This window comes from Trachurus trachurus, assembly GCF_905171665.1.
Source record: "Trachurus trachurus genome assembly, chromosome: 10".
In the NCBI taxonomy this organism is placed as follows: domain Eukaryota; kingdom Metazoa; phylum Chordata; class Actinopteri; order Carangiformes; family Carangidae; genus Trachurus; species Trachurus trachurus.
Window position 1 is genome coordinate 1,345,098 of NC_139894.1, and position 25,280 is coordinate 1,370,377.

The 25,280-nt window shown below is 43.0% G+C and overlaps 2 protein-coding genes across 2 annotated transcripts in view; one reads left to right on the plus strand and one right to left on the minus strand.

The window, feature by feature from the left end:
- The window catches only part of tgfbi (transforming growth factor, beta-induced), a 280,474-nt gene that overhangs the window by 50,293 nt on the left and 204,901 nt on the right, over window positions 1-25,280 (plus strand). The window lies entirely within an intron of this gene.
- On the minus strand, window positions 357-25,073 carry b4galt1l (DP-Gal:betaGlcNAc beta 1,4- galactosyltransferase, polypeptide 1, like). Its single transcript, XM_083980425.1, has 7 exons — window positions 24,565-25,073; window positions 21,445-21,807; window positions 11,997-12,232; window positions 3,370-3,557; window positions 2,767-2,889; window positions 953-1,057; window positions 357-608 (listed from the first exon to the last, which is right to left on the minus strand). The coding sequence occupies exons 2-7, from the start codon at window positions 21,773-21,775 to the stop codon at window positions 479-481; spliced, it is 1,113 nt and encodes a 370-aa protein (XP_083836551.1). The 5' UTR covers window positions 21,776-21,807; window positions 24,565-25,073; the 3' UTR covers window positions 357-478.

The following is a 25,280-nucleotide window of genomic DNA, read 5'->3' on the forward strand; positions in this document are numbered from 1 at the left end:
ATAAGTAGAAAAATCTGATAGTTTCTTTCTTATTACAAACACAAAAAAATAATTGCTTTCACTGGCAGATTTTCTACTTATTTCAAGTGAAAATTAGTTTGAAACAAGTGAAAATGATCTAAAAACAAGTTAATTTATAGGTGATGAGTCTTATTTTAAGTGGAAAGAGATTAGTTTTGACTAGAAATTAGACATTTTTACAAGAAATAAGACAAATATTCTTGGAAAGATGTTGAGTTTTTGCAGTGCAGACAGACGATTGGTTACAGCTGGCGTCCAATCAGAGACGAGCCATGAAGGAAACAGACAACACAGACCCCCCTCCCACTCCCCCCCAGTTAAACAGCAGAGTCCAGCAGGTCCCGGTCCCTCCAGAACCAGAACCAGAACCCACAGATTCAAGTGTCAGACATAATGACTCCTCCTCCTCCTCCTCCTCCTCCTCCTCCCCCCCCCCCTCCCTCGCGGCCTCACGGCTTCACGGCTTCCCCACGTCCACCGTGATCATGGTGAACATCTCCATCTTGTCCACCTTCACCACCTTGTAGCTCAGAGAGTTGATGCCGTCTCGGTGCATCGTCTCCCTGGTGTGAGCGATCCGGTCGAACCTGCAACACACACACACACACACACACACACAGTCCAGGAGGGTTCCTACAGCTTAAGACAAGTCACATTTAAGACTTTTTAAGACGTTTTTAAAGCCACTTGAAATTTAATTTAAGACCGACTTCAAAAAAAGAAAAGAAAAAATGTCACCACATCAATTACATAGGGTTAGGGACAATTTTACCCAGTTTCCTATGTGGTCCAAGGTAAAGTGACTGCTACATTAATGATTTGGGGGGTGGGGCTATGAGTAGTGTTGTAGTAAAATGAATTAATATAATAATCGTGACCAATAAAATCCATATTGGTGACGTCAGTAGTGTCATGTGACCCGGTGTCTCACCTCTGGGGGTTGGGATCGTTCTGTTTGTCTCTCTGGTGTCGGATCATACGACACTTCCCCGTGTCTCCGCTCGGTCTGGAGATGGTCATGCCTTTAGACGCCAACCTGTGACATCACAACGAGACAGCCAGGGGTTAAACAGACGGGTCAGGGGTCAGAGGTCAGAGGTCAGAGCAGACAGCTGTTTCCCCCGAGTCCTCAGAAACAACCAGATGTTAGAGACCTCAGTGTCGCAGCTGGAGTAGTCTACTTGCCAGCCCATAGGGCCCCATTGTGAACCTGGAAATGTTGAGTACCCCAAAGTTTTATGTTAGAAATAGATAGTATGGGTCCCCAGTATTCAGAAACTGCCGGATGCTAACTTATATATATTGGGCAATTAGCATAACTGACATAATTAGCAGAAATTAGCATAATTGCCTATATGGGCAATATTTCAACAAAATTGACTTGACTGATCTGGGCAATATTGGAGTGGTTTTAGGGGTTATTGATGATGCTGAATCCATTTCTGACATTTTCAAAATTCAAAATGGCTGTCTAAACCGGAAGTGACCAGATTTTAACCGCCAGTGGGCCGATTTTGATGGAATTCAAAATCTGGTCACTTCCGGTTTAGACAGCCATTTTGAATTTTGAAAATGTCAGAAATGGATTCAGCATCATCAATAACCCCTAAAACCACTCCAATATTGCCCAGATCAGCCAAGTCAATTTTGTTGAAATATTGCCCATATAGGCAATTATGCTTATTTATGCTAATTATGTCAATTATGCTAATTGTCCTATAAGTTAGCATCCGGCAGTTTCTGAATACTGGGGACCCATACTATCTATTTCTAACATAAAACTTTGGGGTACTCAACATTTCCTGGTACTCATTGTTGGCAAGTAGACTAGAGTGAAAACTAATCGCCGATCTTCATCTGAATAATCCAAGATGGGTCTTGTGACCATGTGAGAGGAGGTGGCGTCAGAACTAAGCCCCGCCCACTCCACTTAGACCCCACCCACCGAGAACTGAAGATCAGACCCAGACAGAAAGAAACTCAGAGCAGGAAGAGCTGCGGAGAATTACTGACGGTGTAAAAGCAAAAGTTCATAAGATTCAAATTAAACTAGAAAATGCATTTCCAAAAGGAAAATGCGTGTGAATGCTGAAAGACATGCTGAATGAGCATGCCTTTAGATGCCAACCTGTGACATCACAACGAGACGGGGGTTAAACAGACGGGTCAGAGGTCAGAGCAGACAGCTGTTTCTCTGAGTCCTCAGAAACAACCAGATGTTAGAGACCTAACATAAGATTCAAATTAAACTAGAAAACGCATTTCCAAAAGGAAAATGCGTGTGAATGCTGAAAGTCACTGCTGAAGACATGCTGAATGAGCATGAGATTGACAAAGAGCAAGTAGTGATTTGACATGGAGGAGTTGAACCTATGACGTCATGATCAGTAAACTGATGATTGATTGATTGATTGATTGATTGATTGATTGATTGATTGATTGATTGATTGATTGATTGATTGATTGATTGATTGATTGATTGAAAACTTTATTGAACAACATTAGACAAGCGTTCAAAAGGATTAAATACACAATAAAGCCCAAAGACTTATTTCCATTGTGGTCCTATTTGATGGTAGACGGTGTTACGCCCCAGCTAGGGGTCTCTGAGGAGCAACATGAATACGAGACCCTCTTCCCAGAACTCAAAGCAGCCACCAGGATTCAAATGGGGAATAACTCATAATTTATTGGCTCCAGCGAGGCTAAGGTCAGCGAGGTCAGAGGTCAGGTAGAAGCTCGTACCTGTTGTAGATGTCGTCGTCCTCTCCCCCCCAGCCCCAGTAGTTGTTGGGGAAGCCGTTGATCTTCAGATACTGTTCTTTACTCATCGAGGACACGCCACCAAAATACTGGTTATATGGTAACCTACACACACACACACACACACACACACACACACACACACACACACACACACACACACACACACACACACAGAGGTTGTAAACACTCAGCTGTGATGACATAACAACAATGTAACAACATTTAGAGAAAACAAGTCCACTAGAAGTGAAGATAAACTAGAGAAGTTCTGTGACCTCAACAGGAAGTGTAAGAGAGTGTTATGTGTGTGTGTGTGTGTGTGTGTGTGTGTGTGTGTGTGTGTGTGTGTGTGTGTGTGTGTGTGTGTGTGTGTGTGTGTGTGTGTGAGTGAGAGTGTGAACAGGAAACAGGAAGTGCAGAATCAGCCCATGTCTTCCTCTGTGGTCTCTCCGTCTCAACACAAACTCCTCGTCTCTTGTGACAGGAAGTGACCTTGAAGCCCAGAGGCTCCGCCCACCACAGCCCCCCCCCCCCATCCCCAATCAGACTACGACTCCCAGGGTGCACCTGTGACTCCCTCACCTGAAGCCGAACTTGTCCATGGACACGGACAGGTGTCTGGGCTGGCTGAAGCAGCGGTAGGTGTTGCGGTCGTCCATGGGGATCAGGTCCACGTCGCTGAAGACGAAGCAGCCGTAGTCGTCGTCCTTCAGCGCCTCGGTGTAGCCCACGTTCAGCAGCTTGGCCCGGTTGAAGATCTGGTCCCCAGCCTGAGGACAGGGACACACTGGGGTTAGTCTAAAGATTGTTGTTTTTATTCCTTGTGGTGTACTGCTGTATTTTATTTATTTATTTATTTATTTATTTATTAGGGATGTCGGACGCAAATTAGCCGCCTGGCTATAATCCGGCATATTTACAGCAGTATTTCTTTTAGTTATACTAATGTTCATTAATATGCACTGTCCCTATTCAAATAAATGCTATTATTATTATTATAAAGATCTGGTCTCCAGCCTGAGGAATACCTTTCTACCATCTACCTTTCTACCTTTCTACCATCTACCTTTCTACCATCTATCTTTCTACCTTTCTACCATCTACCTTTCTACCATCTATCTTTCTACCATCTATCTTTTCTACCTTTCTACCATCTACCTTTCTACCTTTCTACCATCTATCTTTTCTACCTTTCTACCATCTACCTTTCTACCTTTCTACCATCTACCTTTCTACCTTTCTACCATCTATCTTTTCTACCTTTCTACCATCTACCTTTCTACCATCTATCTTTTCTACCTTTCTACCATCTACCTTTCTACCTTTCTACCATCTATCTTTTCTACCTTTCTACCATCTACCTTTCTACCATCTACCTTTCTACCATCTATCTTTTCTACCTTTCTACCATCTACCTTTCTACCATCTACCTTTCTACCATCTATCTTTCTACCATCTACCTTTCTACCATCTACCTTTCTACCATCTATCTTTTCTACCTTTCTACCATCTACCTTTCAACCTTTCTACCATCTATCTTTCTACCATCTACCTTTCTACCATCTACCTTTCTACCATCTATCTTTCTACCATCTACCTTTCTACCATCTACCTTTCTACCATCTATCTTTTCTACCTTTCTACCATCTACCTTTCTACCATCTACCTTTCTACCTTTCTACCATCTATCTTTTCTACCTTTCTACCATCTACCTTTCTACCATCTACCTTTCTACCATCTATCTTTTCTACCTTTCTACCATCTATCTTTCTACCATCTACCTTTCTACCATCTACCTTTCTACCATCTACCTTTCTACCATCTATCTTTCTACCATCTACCTTTCTACCTTTCTACCATCTACCTTTCTACCATCTATCTTTCTACCATCTACCTTTCTACCATCTATCTTTCTACCATCTACCTTTCTACCATCTACCTTTCTACCATCTATCTTTCTACCATCTACCTTTCTACCATCTACCTTTCTACCATCTATCTTTCTACCATCTACCTTTCTACCTTTCTACCATCTACCTTTCTACCATCTATCTTTCTACCATCTACCTTTCTACCTTTCTACCATCTACCTTTCTACCATCTACCGTTCTACCATCTACCTTTCTACCTTTCTACCATCTATCTTTTCTACCTTTCTACCATCTACCATCTATCTTTTCTACCTTTCTACCATCTACCTTTCTACCATCTATCTTTTCTACCTTTCTACCATCTACCTTTCTACCATCTACCTTTCTACCATCTATCTTTTCTACCTTTCTACCATCTACCTTTCTACCATCTATCTTTTCTACCTTTCTACCATCTACCTTTCTACCATCTACCTTTCTACCATCTATCTTTTCTACCTTTCTACCATCTACCTTTCTACCATCTATCTTTTCTACCTTTCTACCATCTACCTTTCTACCTTTCTACCATCTATCTTTCTACCATCTACCTTTCTACCTTTCTACCATCTACCTTTCTACCTTTCTACCATCTATCGTTTCTACCTTTCTACCATCTATCGTTTCTACCTTTCTACCATCTACCTTTCTACCTTTCTACCATCTACCTTTCTACCATCTACCTTTCTACCATCTATCTTTTCTACCTTTCTACCATCTACCTTTCTACCATCTATCTTTCTACCATCTATCTTTTCTACCTTTCTACCATCTACCTTTCTACCTTTCTACCATCTATCTTTCTACCATCTACCTTTCTACCTTTCTACCATCTACCTTTCTACCTTTCTACCATCTATCGTTTCTACCTTTCTACCATCTATCGTTTCTACCTTTCTACCATCTACCTTTCTACCTTTCTACCATCTACCTTTCTACCATCTACCTTTCTACCATCTATCTTTTCTACCTTTCTACCATCTACCTTTCTACCATCTACCTTTCTACCATCTATCTTTTTACCTTTCCATCCGTCTATCTTTTCTCCCTTTCCACCCGTCTATCTTTTCTCCCTTTCCATCCGTCTATCTTTTCTACCTTTCCATCCGTTTATCTTTTCTACCTTTCCACCCGTCTATCTTTTCTACCTTTCCACCCGTCTATCTTTTCTACCTTTCCATCCGTCTATCTTTTCTACCTTTCCATCCGTCTATCTTTTCTCCCTTTCCATCCATCTATCTTTTCTACCTGTCCATTCGTCTATCTTTTCTACCTTTCCATCCATCTATCTTTTCTACCTTTCCATCCATCTATCTTTTCTACCTTTCCACCCGTCTATCTTTTCTACCTTTCCATCCGTCTATCTTTTCTACCTTTCCACCCGTCTATCTTTTCTACCTTTCCACCCGTCTATCTTTTCTCCCTTTCCATCTGTCTATCTTTTCTACCTTTCCACCCGTCTATCTTTTCTCCCTTTCCATCCATCTATCTTTTCTACCTTTCCACCCGTCTATCTTTTCTACCTTTCCATCCATCTATCTTTTCTACCTTTCCATCCATCTATCTTTTCTACCTTTCCACCCGTCTATCTTTTCTCCCTTTCCATCCATCTATCTTTTCTACCTTTCCACCCGTCTATCTTTTCTACCTTTCCATCCATCTATCTTTTCTACCTTTCCACCCGTTTATATTTTCTACCTGTCCATCCTATCACAGGAGCAGGTGTGACTGCAGCAGGTGTACAGGTGAAGTTTCAGAGCAACAAACAGGAAGCTCATCAGATCACTGGCTGCTCACTGCAGTAAACACGCCTCAGGTTGCTGGGCAACCAACACCTGCAACAAGCTCTCAGGTGTGAGGAGTCGTTCACCTGTGGAGCCGACGGAGCAGAGACAACCTGTGACCTCTGCTGTAGTAAACACCGACACTGCTCCTCCTCTACCTGTGGTCAGGACGCTGATTCACAGGTAGAGGAGGAGTTAAAGGGATAGTAGCATTTTTTTAAAAGTGGGGTTGTATGATCTACAAATAGCCCCTAAGTACTTTAATTGCAGTAGAAGACTCTCTGCACTCCTCCCGTTAGCAACGCCAGCCCATAATAGCCCTGCCCAGAGATTTACAACATACAGTGTTGTGAATGGACCCAAAGAAACGGCCTATTTTCACAGCCTAAAAGAGGTTTTACCTGAAAAAAAATGCACAACTGTGTATTTTTTTTCAGGGGCTATTTGTAGATCATACAACCCCACTTTAAAGACACATCGTGACATTCATGTTAGTGAAGGAAAGAGAGAAAGAAAGAAAGAGAGAGAGAGAGAAAGAAAGAAAGAAAGAAAGAAAGAAAGAAAGAAAGAAAGAAAGAAAGAAAGAAAGAAAGAAGCCTGTTTACCAGAGCGACCCTCAACACCAGCTGCTACTGGCTGAGACCAAGCAGGGGGCGGGTCTCAGCGTCTCCACCGAGCACAGCCATTGGTCAGAAATGCCTGACATGCAGAAGGTAAGGGGGGGGGGGGGGGGGGTAGTGGGGGGGGGTGCAGTTGAGGCAGAAACTAGAACAAAGGAGGAAGAGAGGATGAAGAGGAGGAGGAGGAGGAGGAGAGAGAAGAACAAGTGTGAGTCAGAGTCACACACACACACACACACACACACACACACACACACACACACACACACACACAGCTGTGAGAACAAGAACAAGATGTTATTAGAAGAGTCCCGGAGCTTTTATTTTGAAGGTGTGTCTGTCAATCAATGTGTTGCTATGACAACAGGTGAATGTGTTGAAACACCCGAGTGTTCAAAGAGGTTGTAAGAAACATGTAATAACAGTGTAACAACAGAGAAACTTTAGGGGGGGGGGTTATTATTATTTATGGTCCTTTTCCACTAGCACCACTCGGCTCAACTCACCAAGGCTCTACTCGGTTTTTCTGCTTTTCCACTAGCACTTGAGCACGACGTCCGACACGAGAATCAAACCTGCTACTTTTAAAAGGGACATTGTGTAACTTCTCCTGTTATCTATTCAGGAAAATGGATTATTTGGTTCTTCAGTCTGTTTGTCATTAACCAGTAATCCCCCCCATCAACAAAGTGAAGTGTTCCTTTCAGCTCTGAATTCACTTTATGCACAGCTACACTACTTCCTGAAATAAGCCAGCTCGTTTAATTCCTGTCTTACATTATTGGACCAACTGATTAATCCAGGTGTGTCTGAGTAGTCACAGTGGTCACTGTGGTAGTTCTAACACAGGAATTAAAGGCCCCATGGCATGAAAAATGTGATTTTGGTTATTTTTTCGTGCTTGGGGAGGTCTCTGGGCCACGTACATACTGTCCCATGCATCAAACTGGTCATAAACGGAGAAACACACACCGCCCATTTGTTGGAACTGTCTCTTTAAGACGAGCAGATAGCACTTCCTCCTTTCTGTGATGTCACACACAAGGTAACTCCGCCCACCGTGACCAGTTGTTTTCTTTCAATTTGTATGAATGCAGCTTAGGTTTCAGTTACTTGCCTGTGATTGGCCCGACCACACACCACTCAAAAACAGTGAGCCAATCAGAGGAGAGGTTCTCATTCTCTCTTCTGATTGGCCAAATGACCTGTGCCTGCTAGAGCTCCAGAAAGAGGCAACAGAAAGGGGCAGTAGAAACGATATTAAGCAGATCACAGGTACTCAAAACCAATCATACATCTTGTTAGGGAAATAAATCCAGAGAAAAGTGCACAGCATGGGGCCTTTAAACGAGCTGTCTTATTTCAGGAAGTAGTGTAGCTGTGCATAAAGTGAATGAGCCGTTCATATCATTCATATCTCCATGGAGCGGGTAAGCTCGGTGCTGCTGCCATGTGGTGTCTCCATGTTTTTACGTTCAGTGGCAGCGTGACGGTAACGGTAACCACGGAAACTCAGATCAGTCACCGCGGTAACGCAGTGAGGAGGAATGGAGCGTTACACTGATGCTGCATTCACCTGCAGTCGGACAGACGGCCGTCGCTAACAAACCAGATGTCATTTTAGTCACAGAAGTCCAGAGAAAGACGGTAAAACAATACCACATCGCCATGACAACATATCGTCACGTGACAGCGGCTGTCGTTTGTCTGCCGTCTGCCCAATTTCAGGTGAATGCAGAATGAAGAATACGACTGAGTTGCTTGAGATATACAACCACAACGCTAGATGGGAGGAATTACTACACAATGCACCTTTAACAACACACCAACAACAGCTGCAACTGGTCTGTACTGAGACTATTGTTGTTCTGTCACCTGAGTTAAATGATGCTATGTAGAAAACCAGCTCACCCTCACAAACCGATCACATGAATGCGATGAACGTGTCTTTGATGTCCTAATGGCCAGTTATCATATGGCCCGACATACAGTTATCTCATAGAGAAGCCCAGTGTGTACACAAAGGACAATTTGCGTGTCTATAAATCTTAAGATGCATATAATTATGTACTTTGTGGTCATGTGCAAAACTTAAAGGGACAACGAGGAGTTTTGTAAAAGCGAAGTGTTTCCACACTACATTTATGAGCCTCTGCACCGTGAAATTCTTTGACCGGCGCAAGACAGACTCATGTTTTCATTCATCAAGAATTAAAGTCAGAGGTTGGAAGACGATCACATACCGTCGTAGTTCCCACCATAAACGGAGATTCGGCGGCGTTATTCTCATGACTCGTTGCGAAACCGAAAGTAAAGAAACGCTGGTCGGCTCGCCCAGCATTTCCACCACCACTAATAATAACAAAATAACCATAGAGACAAAACCATAGATTTATCTAAAATGGACCATTAACAAGTGGTAACGGAGATTCATCCACATTAGAGATGTCACGATTATAGATTTTCTTTGTACGATTATTGTCAGAGAAATAATCACGGTATTTACGATTATCACGATTATTATGCATTAATTAATTTCACAACACATTAATGTGTAAAATCAAATACAGTCAAAATATAATTACATTACAAATTTTTACACAAAATATTTTAAGTATCTACTATTCATATGTAACCAATTATTAATCCTCCAGGGGAAGTGTTTTAAATATTCAAATCATTAATTGTCATCTATACCAAATGTTTAAGTTTATTTTAATTGTTTGTTTTTTATCACAAATGAGACGCTAACATTTAAATTTCTACCATGTTACGTTATTGGTAAATGGACCAATATTTCTTACATTTACCTTCACTTTTGTGCAAATCTGCCTCTATGTTTCCAAAATAATCTTTTTTGGAAAGTGACGGTATTTAAGAATCTTTAAGATTAATTAATTGTGGCGTTTAATACCGTGATTAATTGTGAAAACAAGTAATTGTGACATCCCTAATCCACATTAATATGAGACTTTTTTTATTGTCGCGGAATTTTTCGTTCTGCCGCTGGAGAAACTCCTCATTGTCCCTTTAAAGTTTTATGAAGGACTCTCTTCAGGACCTTCGGGACCCCAATCTGCTCTTTTAACGGCCTAGAGCCAATAATCTTCTTTTTCTTCTTCTTCTGGCAAACGGATGAGATATTAGACAGTTCCCATCCATCCTGTTAACAGCAACAACAACTTCTTGACATTTTCTGTTGCTGCTCGTAAACAATGAGGAATGTTCTGCTTTCTGCCCCTGGCTACGAGAGTTTATCTGTGGTGACGTTGCACGGACGTGGACACATGTACACACACACACGTACGCACACACAGGAACACTCCCACTCCCTCTCTGACAGATATTGATTTCTGCAACAATAGAGGTCAGTTTTCCTCTGCGCCCAAGAGGAGCAAAGGGCTTAAGTCAAGTTTCCTTTAGTCTCATGTTTCCAGTCTTTTCCAGGATGTTTCCAGGACGTTCCCAGAGTCACTCCCTCTGCCAACACTCTGGCTTCACACCCGACCGCTTCTCCACGTCAACACGCCACACCTGTACAGCGCGGCGGCCATTAATCCGTTAATCCATCAATCAATCAATCAATCAACCAGAACACTTCAAAACACCACAGACCATGAAACCTTTCCTCCAGCGTCAGTTTTCATGTTGAGTCGGTGAAGGCAAAGATATTCAATAAATGGAAAGATGCTCCATGAGAAATGGTTTCACTTCCTGTCTCTCTAAATGGGCGTGGCCAACCGTCACCACCTCGTCTGTGAACGTGTGTGTGGATGATGAAAGTAAGATATTGATATTTTCTTATGATAACATTAAATATTTACACTACTAACAGTCATATTTAGCATGAGAAAAATAATTTAAATCATTTTCACGGGAGTTCGCGGCCGTTTGTTTGACGTTGCCATGGAGATCTGAGCCAAATCTGGCGAGAGTGTGTCGTGTGAGTGTGTTAGCTAGGATTTCTTTAGGTTATTTACCAGTAAACTCCTCAGACGTATTTGTCTTCGCTCCGTTTGCCTGAGCAGCAGGAGTTGGGCAGCAGCATCCCAACAACAACAGGCAGCATTAAATCAATCTAATTATGAAACTGTAGCAGAATGTGTAGTAAATACGATCTAACGAGCTAAGCTAATAGCCACAGCTCACGGTCGGGACACACAACAGTAGTCGACCAAACCAAACTTCCGATATTTCAACAGTTTATTGTCCGAGAAACACAACCACACAGAATCAAGTTTTTTTTTTTTTTTTTACCACTTTTTCTAGATTTTTTTTACTTTTTTGTTTTACAAATTTTACCACTTTTTTCTAGAAAAATTTTACTTTCTTATTTTGAAATTTTTTTTACGAGAAATTTTACCACTTTTTCTAGATTTTTTTTAAAACTTGAGATACTTTTTTGTTTTAGAAATTTTACCACTTTTTTCTAGAAAATTTTTACTTTTTTATTTTATTTTGAACATTTTTTTACAAGAATTTTTACCACTTTTTTAAAGAAATTTTTTTTTTCCTTTTTTTTTGGAGAATTTTTACCACTTCTTCCTAGAAATGTTTAAATGTTTTTGGAGAAATTTTTCCAGAAATTTCTCTATAATATTTCCAAAAATTCACGCCATTGGCCCTAATATAAAAGTATAAAAAAGTAACGTTCTTCAGTCTCAGAACAAATATTTGTGTATTTCTGGTGTTTACTTCTAAATTTGGTCCAATGGGGGTCCGTGGTCTAATTTGTGTCAGTTTAGGGTCCTTGATGTACAAAAGGTTGGGAAGCACCGGTCTACATGATGTAGTGGAGAGGGAGTGAGTGGATGAGTGGATGATTTCAAACACAGCTTTGGTTTATAAACCGTCTTTGGTGGCGCTGAGTGATGACATCAGAGTGACATGGTACCTGGTTGATGACGTAGACCCCGTAGTGGAGCTGCTGCCGCTGCAGGATGGGGTGCAGGTAGTAGAGCCAGTACTTCAGGTGTTCCTCTCGGTTACGGAACGGGATGATGATGGCGACCTTCTGCAGCGCCTCGCAGTCCCGCGGTCTGGACCGCCCGCCCAGCCGCACGCCGGGGTTCTCGCGCTTTATCTGCTCCAAGGTCACGGGCGTGTTGAACTCCACCCGCAGAGGGCCCACTGAGGACACACACAGGGACACACACAGGTACAGGTGAGATACAGGTGAATTATAGGTGAAATACAGGTGAATTATAGGTGAGTTACAGGTGAATTATAGGTGAGATACAGGTGAGTTATAAGTGAGATACAGGTGAATTATAGGTGAGATTATAGGTGAGATACAGATGAATTATAGGTGAGAGATACAGGTGAGTTATAGGTGAGATACAGGTGAGTTATAAGTGAGATACAGGTGAATTATAGGTGAGATACAGGTGAATTATAGGTGAGATACAGGTGAATTATAGGTGAGTTACAGGTGAGATACAGGTGAATTATAGGTGAGTTACAGGTGAGATACAGGTGAATTATAGGTGAGACTAAAGGTGAGTTACAGGTGAATTATAGGTGAGACTAAAGGTGAGTTACAGGTGAATTATAGGTGAGATTAAGGTGAATTATAGGTGAGACTAAAGGTGAGTTACAGGTGAATTATAGGTGAGACTAAAGGTGAGTTACAGGTGAGTTATAGGTGAGACTAAAGGTGAGTTACAGGTGAATTATAGGTGAGATTAAGGTGAATTATAGGTGAGACTAAAGGTGAGTTACAGGTGAATTATAGGTGAGATTAAGGTGAATTATAGGTGAGACTAAAGGTGAGTTACAGGTGAATTATAGGTGAGATTAAGGTGAATTATAGGTGAGACTAAAGGTGAGTTACAGGTGAATTATAGGTGAGATTAAGGTGAATTATAGGTGAGACTAAAGGTGAGTTACAGGTGAATTATAGGTGAGATTAAGGTGAATTATAGGTGAGACTAAAGGTGAGTTACAGGTGAATTATAGGTGAGATTAAGGTGAATTATAGGTGAGACTAAAGGTGAGTTACAGGTGAATTATAGGTAGGGTTGTCACAAGAACCGATACTTCGGTACCAATTCGATACCAACACAAAAAAAAATGTATCGATACTTGCTATTTTCTGAGGAGGGACAATAAATGTCTAAAGTCTAAAGACCTGCCGTGTAAAAAAAACAACAAAAACTGACAGCGAGTCACGACTTCCTGTATCTGGCCCTTCAAATTAAAAGCCCTATAGCCTTTCATATACAGTTCAGTCATGTTGATTTTGACTTAATTTTGACAAGACAGGGCTCCAAATGTTTGTTTTTTTCCCTGCGACCAATCGACCAATTAAATTTTGGTCGGCTAATGATTGTTTTAGGACTATTTGGGGGCAGCCCTAATAAATTCTGTGCAAAAAGATGTGGAAGCACAGTGATGTTAAATACTTGACAGTTTGAAACAGTTTTCAATAAAGTAGTGAATTTAAAAGTAGGCTACATGGGTTCTGTTTTTTTTTTTGTTTTTTTTTAATCATCATGGAAATTCACAGGTATCGGTATCGACTACTGAAATTCTAGTATCGTGACAACCCTAATTGACCTATGGCTAAGCCCCGCCCCCTCCACTCACTGGGACAAACAGTCAACATTTGGTGACAGTTGCTATGGCAACAGCTGTCACAGTAGAGACATTTCAAAGGAGGCAGAAAGATTAAATATCATCTGGAAGTCACCAAAACTTCACTTAGCTTTACTGCTATGGCTGTCGGTTGCCGCGAAACGCCGATAGCGACGGGCTAATTTCTGTTAGCCTGTCTATGGAGTTTTACATTATACGTTAGCATTAAGCTAGCGGACTTTATGCTTAGTTGTGATACTGGCTAACATCTAAACATCTCTGACAACATGTTGCCTCAAATACGTTGTTGACTTAACTTAGAACAGATGTAGACATCCTTGTTAAGTTTATCCACGTTTAGTTGGTGTTGTGGTCTACTGCATAACTTTATCCAGAGCAGACACTTCTCTCGGTTGAGATGTGGCTTGGGAAGGGGTTAAAAAACTCCACCCTACCTAGTGTCAGAGTTGCATGTACCCCATGAACACCGTTTGACCATTTTAAACTTAACATGTCAAGAAAAAACATATAAAAACGAATGAAAACTGACTAACTGCAATGCATTTCAATGGACGTGGAAGCAGAGAATGTCCCAGTGTATGGGCTAGCTATGCACACTGTGATTGGCTCATCGTGTTTGGGGGCGTGGCTTAGGTTAGCCATAGGTCAATTACAGGTGAGTTATACACATGAACCCAGTTCCTGTGTTCAAAGTTAAACTTGATCAAAGTGATGACAGAACTCACTAATTGATCAGACCCTTCACTATAATTGATCCCCTCCCTACAGCAGTGACTTGTCCTGGTGAAGGGTTAACTTGTGTTTAAGTTGTGTTGCTGCTTAGAGGCTGACAGGAGGGAAACTGTTTCCACACTCAGCACAATTTCACTGTGTAATCACAGAAATATGTCGCTGGTTTGAGTCCAGACGGCTCATTAACACTGGGGCCTGTTCCTGACGGAGGAGTCGCACTGGTCCCAGGTCAGCAGCAGCAGCCTGCATCTGGACTCACAGTTAAACACCACAACATGAGGAGGAGGAGCTACACTGGTCCCAGGTCAGCAGCAGCAGCCTGCATCTGGACTCACAGTTAAACACCACAACATGAGGAGGAGCTACACTGGTCCCAGGTCAGCAGCAGCAGCCTGCATCTGGACTCACAGTTAAACACCACAACATGAGGAGGAGGAGCCACACTGGTCCCAGGTCAGCAGCAGCCTCCTGCATCTGGACTCACAGTTAAACACCACAACATGAGGAGGAGGAGCTACACTGGTCCCAGGTCAGCAGCAGCAGCCTGCATCTGGACTCACAGTAAAACACCACAACATGAGGAGGAGGAGCTACACTGGTCCCAGGTCAGCAGCAGCAGCCTGCATCTGGACTCACAGTTAAACACCACAACATGAGGAGGAGCTACACTGGTCCCAGGTCAGCAGCAGCAGCCTGCATCTGGACTCACAGTTAAACACCACAACATGAGGAGGAGGAGCCACACTGGTCCCAGGTCAGCAGCAGCCTCCTGCATCTGGACTCACAGTTAAACACCACAACATGAGGAGGAGGAGGAGCTACACTGGTCCCAGGTCAGCAGCAGCAGCCTGCATCTGGACTCACAGTTAAACACCACAACATGAGGAGGAGGAGCTACACTGGTCCCAGGTCAGCAGCAGCAGCCTGCATCTGGACTCACAGTTAAACACCACAACATGAGGAGGAGGAGCTACACTGGTCCCAGGTCAGCAGCAGCAGCCTGCATCTGGACTCACAGTTAAACACCACAACATGAGGAGGAGCTACACTGGTCCCAGGTCAGCAGCAGCAGCCTGCATCTGGACTCACAGTTAAACACCACAACATGAGGAGGAGGAGGAGCTACACTGGTCCCAGGTCAGCAGCAGCCTCCTGCATCTGGACTCACAGTTAAACACCACAACATGAGGAGGAGGAGGAGCTACACTGGTCCCAGGTCAGCAGCAGCAGCCTGCATCTGGACTCACAGTTAAACACCACAACATGAGGAGGAGGAGCTACACTGGTCCCAGGTCAGCAGCAGCAGCCTGCATCTGGACTCACAGTTAAACACCACAACATGAGGAGGAGGAGCTACACTGGTCCCAGGTCAGCAGCAGCAGCCTGCATCTGGACTCACAGTTAAACACCACAACATGAGGAGGAGCAGCTACACTGGTCCCAGGTCAGCAGCAGCAGCCTGCATCTGGACTCACAGTTAAACACCACAACATGAGGAGGAGGAGCTACACTGGTCCCAGGTCAGTAGCAGCAGCCTGCATCTGGACTCACAGTAAAACACCACAACATGAGGAGGAGGAGCTACACTGGTCCCAGGTCAGCAGCAGCAGCCTGCATCTGGACTCACAGTTAAACACCACAACATGAGGAGGAGGAGCTACACTGGTCCCAGGTCAGCAGCAGCAGCCTGCATCTGGACTCACAGTTAAACACCACAACATGAGGAGGAGGAGCTACACTGGTCCCAGGTCAGCAGCAGCAGCCTGCATCTGGACTCACAGTTAAACACCACAACATCTTTACTCTCACTTATCTTCTTCTTACTGATTCTTTTCTTTCAGTTTCCATGAACCTGAACTCTCTAATTGGACATGAATGTTATGTAAAGTTATTTAGGAACATGATGAAGTGATCTGCAGCTGCTGCGATGTGTTTGATCAAAACTAACTATTTTCACTAGGAGCACACCGGCCCCTATCCATCCAATAATGTAACAACTTATTACATTATTGGCCTAGTATTAAAAACCCCTTTCAAATTAGAATAACTGGTGCTGATAACGTCATCATATATGTATCACTGAAGTAGGGCTGCAACTAACAACAATTAATCGATTAGTTGTTAGGTCAATAAAATGTATAAAACATCAGTCTGTGTTTCTCAAACCACCAGACGACATCGTCCTCAAATGTCTTGTTTTGTCCACAAACCAAAGAGAGACTCAGTTTATTGTCATAAAGGAACAAAGAAACCAGAAGTATTCAACATTTAAGAAGCTGGAATCAGAGAATTTGGACTTTTTTTTCTTTAAAAAAACTACTCAGACCAATTATTAGATTATCAGAATAGTTGACGATCAATGTAATAATCGATTATTGTTCGATTAATGGATTCATTTCTGCAGCTCTATAGGACGAATCTCCTTGTCGTTTACAACTACTTCCGGGTAGAAAACCAGCATTTGAACAATAGTGACGGACGAGAGTTTCGCTATATATATCTACTTTTTCACGTCACTATATCACCGTTTAGACTAATCTGATGTTTGTAAAGTTTATAAAACCAATGATTGGACAAACATTACTATTTCTGTGTGCACATTTTTGTAATTAGTCATGGTTATCATAGATGAGCCGGGCTAACGGTTAGCTACCTGTTTAACTTTAATAACTCAGTGACTCAATAAACGCTCCATGAACAAATATTTTCCGTTAGCTTAGCTGCCGCCGTTAGCTTAGCTGCCGTTAGCTTAGCTGCCGCCGTTAGCTTAGCTACCGTTAGCTGTTCCTGTCAGCTGCAGCCACTGATGCTTTCTAGACACTGTGATTCCAACACAAAACACACACACAGAAATAGTAATGTTTCTTCAATCATTTCAGATTTGTCTAAACGGTGACAGGGCGTGAAAAATATGATATATAGCTAAACTCTTACGTGCTGGTTTTCTACCCGGAAGTAGAATGTAAACAACAAGGAGATTCCGTCTATTACAATGTCAAAAGTTTTTTTCTAATACTAGTCCAATAAAGTAATAACCAGCCAATAATTTATTCCATTATTGGCAAAAAAAAAGTGATTACATTATTGGCTTTATTACATTTAAAATGGCCAAAATGATTACATAATTGGTCGTTATTATGTTTTGGGTTGCTACAACCATGACCGATTCCAGATTGTTTGAATCGCTCCTTCCACATTTCACATGTTGGTTGCACATGATGAAACATTTACTTGGTCGGGAGCCCTGATGTATTGATTCGATCAATTCATTCTTTACACATATCATACTGTCGAGTCGTATCATTATGAACTTTCCATGATGAACTATTTCCACAGCATTGATCTGTAGCTGATCAGCCAATACTGTTCAATCGTCAGCTGATCTGGGAGCAGGCTGAGGATCAATACCCTGTGACTCAGTCAAAACAGGGATAAATAAGTGGCCTTCAGGGTCGAAGCTCCGCAACGACCGCGACATCACAGCGGCAGCAGCTGCTCGGCCGGCCAACCTCCGTCCTCATCCCGGGGGAGAAAACGGTCGCTAATTAACTTACCCGCAGGTTTTTAGAGGTTTACCACCGGCTGGTAAAATTATTTTAAGGAGATAAATGTTGGTCTCAGTGATGAAATCTAACAATTGTGGCAACTGCATTAGTGTGTTTGAAAGAAAAGTGAAGCTTCCTGTGTGTATTGGACAGAAGAGCAGCGCTGCCTCGGGGCTCTGGAGCCTAACGTTACGTACAGAAATCACCACATTCACAAAAAATAAATTAATGTTTTACAATGAACCGACCAGTCTGCATTAAGTTTTATTTTATTAAACTATATAACATGGTTGCGGTCCACAGCAAAGATACTTCACTACTCTAAACCGTCTTTGGTTACGGTTAGACGTCAGGGGTGCATTGCATTGTGGGATACAGTACGCGATGTAGACTGGTCAGATGCAAACTGGAGATATTTTCTGAATCAGTACGACATCCGGGAACTTTTCGCATACTGCAGATTTTGCTTTTGTTTGCATACTGCATACTGCATTTTGACCAAATAAGCAGTATAGTATTCGAAGACAGCCATCGTCTTCCATTAGTTATTATTATTCCCAGCATGCACTGGGGCACGGGGGTGTGAGGTCACAGCTGTAACTCGACCTCCTCAGGTAAAACCAGTTTGTGTTGGTGGGACGCCAAGTAACACACCTGACACCTGACACCTGCTACTGACACACCTGACACACCTCACACACCTCACACACCTGACACACCTGGGCCTCCGGGCTGCGGCCGAGTGTCCAGAGGGGGACAGACGAGACGAGACGAGACTGTCTCACTGAGAAAACATGAGACATCGATGTGAAAATAAACATCAGTTGCACAAACTGGTCACACTTAGACCTGAGACTACACCTGTAGAGGGACAAGAGGGACAACAGGAGGACACCAGGGGGACAACTAGGGGACAGGTGTCCCTCCTCCTCCAACAGAAACCTGGTCTGGTGAACTGTGTCTCCTTCCTGTAGCTGGTTTCACTTCTCTGTTTGACTTTATCTCTGAGCTACAGACTGAACAGAGGACAGAGAGAGACAGAGAGGACGGAGAGAGACATGGAGGACAGAGAGAGACAGAGAGGACGGAGAGGGACATGGAGGACAGAGAGAGACAGAGAGGACGGAGAGGGACATGGAGGACAGAGAGAGACAGAGAGGACGGAGAGAGACAGAGAGGACGGAGAGAGACATGGAGGACAGAGAGAGACAGAGAGGACGGAGAGGGACATGGAGGACAGAGAGAGACAGAGAGGACGGAGAGGGACATGGAGGACAGAGAGGACGGAGAGAGGCATGGAGGACAGAGAGAGACAGAGAGGACGGAGAGGGACATGGAGGACAGAGAGAGACAGAGAGGACGGAGAGGGACATGGAGGACAGAGAGGACGGAGAGAGACAGAGAGGGACATGGAGGACAGAGAGAGACAGAGAGGACGGAGAGGGACATGGAGGACAGAGAGAGACAGAGAGGACGGAGAGGGACATGGAGGACAGAGAGGACGGAGAGGGACATGGAGGACAGAGAGAGACAGAGAGGACGGAGAGAGGCATGGAGGACAGAGAGAGACAGAGAGGACGGAGAGGGACATGGAGGACAGAGAGGACGGAGAGAGACAGAGAGGACGGAGAGAGACAGGGGACAGGGAGTCTCTGAGAGGTAACATTAAGCTGTAACCATGGAGACACTGTCAGGCAGCTGTTCATGTTAATAGTTTGTGTTTGGTTGAAAACCTTTTCGTATCGTAAATAAAAGTCTGGTCCGTAGCGTAGCTCTGAGCACGTTTACTGCTATGACTATAGGGAGGGATTACGGCAAAAATGTTGAACTGTCCCTTTAACACATCTGGGTGAAACCCTGCAGTGTTACCATGGATACCACTGACTGAATGTGCTCCGCTGAGGTCCGATGCAGTCACATGTGTCAACAAGTCTCTGTGTCTCTCAGAGGGTGAAGTGCATGTGAGCGCACACACACACACAGACACACACACACAGACACACACACACAGACACACACACACACACACACACACACACACACACACACACACAGGATCAACATATTGAACCAGTGTGTGTGCTGCTCTCCGCCTGTCAGTCAAACACTCTGTAAACTTCTTGTGTAAACTGCTCCACTGAATCACTGTTAAACACACTGGCCCCGCCCACACAGGAGAACAAGATGTCCAACTGTCTTTAAACCTTTTTAAATAAAGGTTTAAAGACACGTGCATTAAATAGGGATGCACGATAACTTTTTGTTAAACCAATAACCAATAACCAATAACCGATAACCAATAACATAGCCTACCTGTAGATCAGAAGGACTAGTGAGGACCTATACTAACATATTCCATGACATCAACACTGTGAACAAAACCAAAAACACTATTTCATCAAAACCAGAAGCTGGTTTTGCCGGTTTTGGTGGAATTGTACCTTTACGTTTCCATGGTTTTCAGTCGTTGTCATAGTTGCGGTAAACGCATGGATCTATTAACGGATGTCAATGATGTGATGATCCATGTATTTTACAGATTTTCATTGGAAAAAAACCCCGGCAAAACAGGCTTACGTTTTTGACGTTGGGAAAAAGGTGGATAAAAACAAACGCCTCTAGAACTGAAGCAGATATTTTGCATACATACAAATATTATATACTATATCTTATCGGGGCTATTCGTAGGGCTGGGCGATATGACGATATTAGATGGTGAAGGATTAGAGCGTGTAGACGATCTGCCAAAGTGCAGAGATCGTAGCATCGTCTAGGGCTCATTCTATAAACTGCAGTTCTATGCTGATGCACCGACGCACCAGACGTATTACGTCGTCAACCTGAACGACCAATCATAGCGAATTACAGGCAGCCACGCGCTTTCTTACCCGCCTCCTTGTTTGTGTGTGTAGCGGTAGCCGCATGGAGGAGAACCATGGCTAAAGCAGGAGTTGGTCGCTTTTTTTTTTTTTTTTAAACAGCGTTTCACTAATGTCTCATCTCTGCCAGTCAGCCCCTCCACCTGCCGCCTCTCTCGCGTGCGGGTGCACCGCACACACGTACACACACAGACACACACGGACCTATGACACGGACGCATGGATAGGTCGCTCTTGGCTGCTAATAAACGGTAAATGCGCTATAACGCGCAAATTGTACAGTGTTCAAATCACCGCGAGTCCGACTAACGACCCCCCCTAACCCCCCTCCTAAATAAAAGCTACCTTTTGTTCTTTTTACTTGCACATGTTGGCAAAACTGCAGCTATTTAAATGGGCTCTTTGCACAGCTCCACTACTTCCTGAATGTAATGCTGCTCCTTTATTTCCTGTCTTATATTATAAGAAATATAAATAAATATAATTGGACAAACTGATTAATCCAGGTGTGTCTGACCATTGTGACTACTCAGACACACCTGGTTCTGGTTCTGGTTCTGGTTCTGGTTCTGGTTGTGGAGGGTCTTACCCAGCAGGGGGGAGGTCTCGGGGCATTTCTCCAGCTTCTTCCCGGGCTCAGGGGTCTGCTCCTCCTCCGGTGGGTCTCTGGGCTCCATCATCTCGGCCCTGTTCCTGGGCTCGGCCCTGGTCGTGAAGCCGGCGGCGGCTCGGAGCGCGCTCCGCTGGGTGGCATTGTTGCTGTTGGACTGCTGGTGCTGCACGAAGGCGAACCGGATGTCCAGGGAGCGCACGTAGAAGACCACGGTGACGGAGATGTGGAGGAAACACAGCAGCACCACCAGCTTACACACCCGGTGGAGGAGGCTGAAGTTGACGGTGGAGGAGTCTCCGCCAGGCATCCTGACCTTCACCCCGCTGCTCCGCACGGCCCCTAAATACAGTCACAATGTTGGTTTTCTATCGATTATAGACAGGTATCAATGTTGGTTTTCTATCGACTACAGACAGGTATCAATATTGGTTTTCTATCGACTACAGACAGCTACCAATATTGGTTTTCTATCGACTACAGACAGCTATCAATATTGGTTTTCTATCGACTAACGTTATGGACAGCTACCAATATTGGTTTTCTATCGATTATAGACAGCTACCAATATTGGTTTTCTATCGACTACAGACAGCTACCAATATTGGTTTTCTATCAATTATAGACAGGTATCAATATTGGTTTTCTATCAATTATAGACAGCTACCAATATTGGTTTTCTATCGACTACAGACAGCTACCAATATTGGTTTTCTATCAATTATAGACAGGTATCAATACTGGTTTTCTATCGATTATAGACAGCTATCAATATTGGTTTTCTATCGACTACAGACAGCTATCAATATTGGTTTTCTATCGACTACAGACAGCTACCAATATTGGTTTTCTATCGACTATAGCTTGGTTTTCTACTGACTGTATCAATATTGGTTTTCTATCGACTACAGACAGGTATCATCGTTGGTTTTCTATCGACTATGGACAGGTATCAATATTGGTTTTCTATCGACTATAGACAGGTATCAATATTGGTTTTCTATCGACTACAGACAGGTATCAATATTGGTTTTCTATCGACTATAGACAGGTATCAATATTGGTTTTCTATCGACTATAGACAGGTATCAATACTGGTTTTCTATCGATTATAGACAGGTATCAATACTGGTTTTCTATCGACTATAGCTTGGTTTTCTATTATCAATATTGGTTTTCTATCGATTATAGACAGGTATCAACGTTGGTTTTCTATCGATTATGGACAGGTATCAATACTGGTTTTCTATCGACTACAGACAGGTATCAATATTGGTTTTCTATCGATTATGGACAGGTATCAACGTTGGTTTTCTATCGATTATGGACAGGTATCAATTAGGGATGGGACGATATACGATTTTATCGTCAATCGCGATTAAAAACACCCACAATTATTTATCGTGCAGAATTCGTCATAATCGTATAATCGCCATAATCGTATAATCGCCATAATCCTGAATTTATTGTCCATTTTGTAATCCTTGCGAGGCGCGCAGCACGCCATGTTAAAAAAAAAAAAGAAAAGAGTCAAGTCTCACCAGCATGCTTGGCAGGCATCCAGCCACTAGTCACAGCCACACTCTTGCATAGCATCTGTGCTCCTTTGGCCAACACTTCCCATTTAAAAGCGCACCTAAGGGATAAACACCCCTCTATCTTTGTGGGACTCAAGGTAAAATGTGCTTTCTTTGCTTGTCTCAGTTTCCTCCTCCTGGCTAAACACCCTGTGCATTGTGAACTCAGATTATTCTGAGGTGAATATCACCGGCTAAAGTTAGCACACGTAGCTAAATGTCAACAGTGGCAACATGTGAAGACGAGAGTCGAGTCAGTCGACCAGCTTGCTAATTAGCTGCTGCTAACATTAGCTCGCTAGCTAATATTGCCCCGTCGTTTTCGTTACAGTTATGAGCTCACAAAATCACAGCTAATGTTAGGGCTCACCCAGAGGTGTTTATCTTGGGAAAGTTGCGGTACTGCTGGCGGGGCTCAAGGGAGCACCGCTCATTGAAACAACATTGATACGTGCTGAAAAAAAGAAAGAAAGAAAGCTAGCGACAGTGAGGGAGTGTCACGACTTCCTGTTTCTAGACCTTCAAATTAAAAGCCCTAAAGCTTTTAGTTCAGTCATGGCCGTGAATGGCAGAGGCTCCGCTGTAACTGTTACCCCGCTTCTAAAAGGGTTAAGTCTGATGACTGGAAAGACAAACAAGATGTTGACAACCCGACCTCTTTATTATCGTGATAATATCGTTAATCGCGATTATTTTGGCCACAATAATCGTCACATGAAATTTCATATCGTCCCATCCCTAGTATCAATACTGGTTTTCTATCGACTATATTAGTTTTCTATCGACTAGACTTTTGAAAGTCTTTTCTTACCTGTCTTTACTTCTATCAACTACAGACAGTTATCAATACTGGTTTTCTATCGACTAACGTTATAGACAGCTATCAATATTGGTTTTCTATCGACTACAGACAGGTATCAATGTTGGTTTTCTATCAATTATAGACAGCTATCAATATTGGTTTTCTATCGACTAACGTTATAGACAGGTAAGTTATCAATACTGGTTTTCTATCGACTAACGTTATAGACAGGTATCAATACTGGTTTTCTATCGATTATGGACAGTTATCAATGTTGTTTTCTATCGACTAACGTTATAGACAGGTATCAATACTGGTTTTCTATCGACTATAGTCACCTATCAATGTTGGTTTTCTATCGACTAACGTTATAGACAGGTATCAATACTGGTTTTCTATCGATTATGGACAGTTATCAATGTTGTTTTCTATCGACTAACGTTATAGACAGGTATCAATACTGGTTTTCTATCGACTATAGCTTGGTTTTCTATTGACTGTATCAATATTGGTTTTCTATCGACTATAGACAGGTATTATCGTTGGTTTTCTATCGATTATGGACAGGTATCAATACTGGTTTTCTATCGACTATAGACTTTTGAAAGTCTTTACTTACCTGTCTTTAACTATCAACTATAGACAGCTATCAATGTTGGTTTTCTATCGACTAACGTTATAGACAGGTATCAATACTGGTTTTCTATCGATTATAGTCACCTATCAACTCTCCACACGGTTCTTCTTCCTTCCTTCCCCCGGACCTCCGGACCTGATCTGATCTCAGACCGTTAGCTGCTGCTCAGCTCTCGGGCTCCATGCTCCACAGAAGTCGGCTCAGAAGTTCACAAAGTCCCGGTCCAACAACACAACGGGCGTCCGTCCGGCTCGGTTCTGGTCCAGTAAACCGAACTAGAACCGAACAAAGAGTCGTTAAAAGTCCCAAAAACGGTGTCCTGTTAACGTGAAACAACAGGGAGGAAACAGAGCTAACTACTACACCATTAGCTCCTCTCTCTGTTAAACTCCGTTAACTCTCGTAACTCCGTTAACTCTTCCTTCTTCCCTCCGACGGTGGCGGTGACTCTTCCGGTAACTAACGGCTGGAAAAAAACGGTCAAACAAACTTCTGCTCGCGCACCGGAAACGTCACCGACGAACAACGACGACGAACGACGACGACGACGGACGCGTTTTCAGCAGAACCGCCGCGGAGAAAACTGCTGCTTTACCGTCCGACGAGAAAAAAGTGACGGAGGAACTCGGCAAACTTCGGCTACGTCACCGGAGAAACCCGAACTGTCTGTCAGGACGACGGAGCTGCGCGTCACACTTCCGGTTGGGGTTTTTCACAATAAAAATGGCAAATTTACACTTGTGGATATAAAACTTTGCAAGAATTAAAATGAGATTAATTAAAAAAATATATTCTTTTT

Bases quoted from the DNA above. Each gene is read 5' to 3' on its own strand.
- b4galt1l (XM_083980425.1), bottom strand. From the start codon at position 21,775: ATGCCTGGCGGAGACTCCTCCACCGTCAACTTCAGCCTCCTCCACCGG. The intron at 3,558-11,996 runs GTACCATGTCAC...CCCTGTCCTCAG, and splicing joins GGGTCTACGTCATCAACCAG to GCTGGGGACCAGATCTTCAA. The intron at 609-952 runs GTGAGACACCGG...TGTGTGTTGCAG, and splicing joins AACGATCCCAACCCCCAGAG to GTTCGACCGGATCGCTCACA.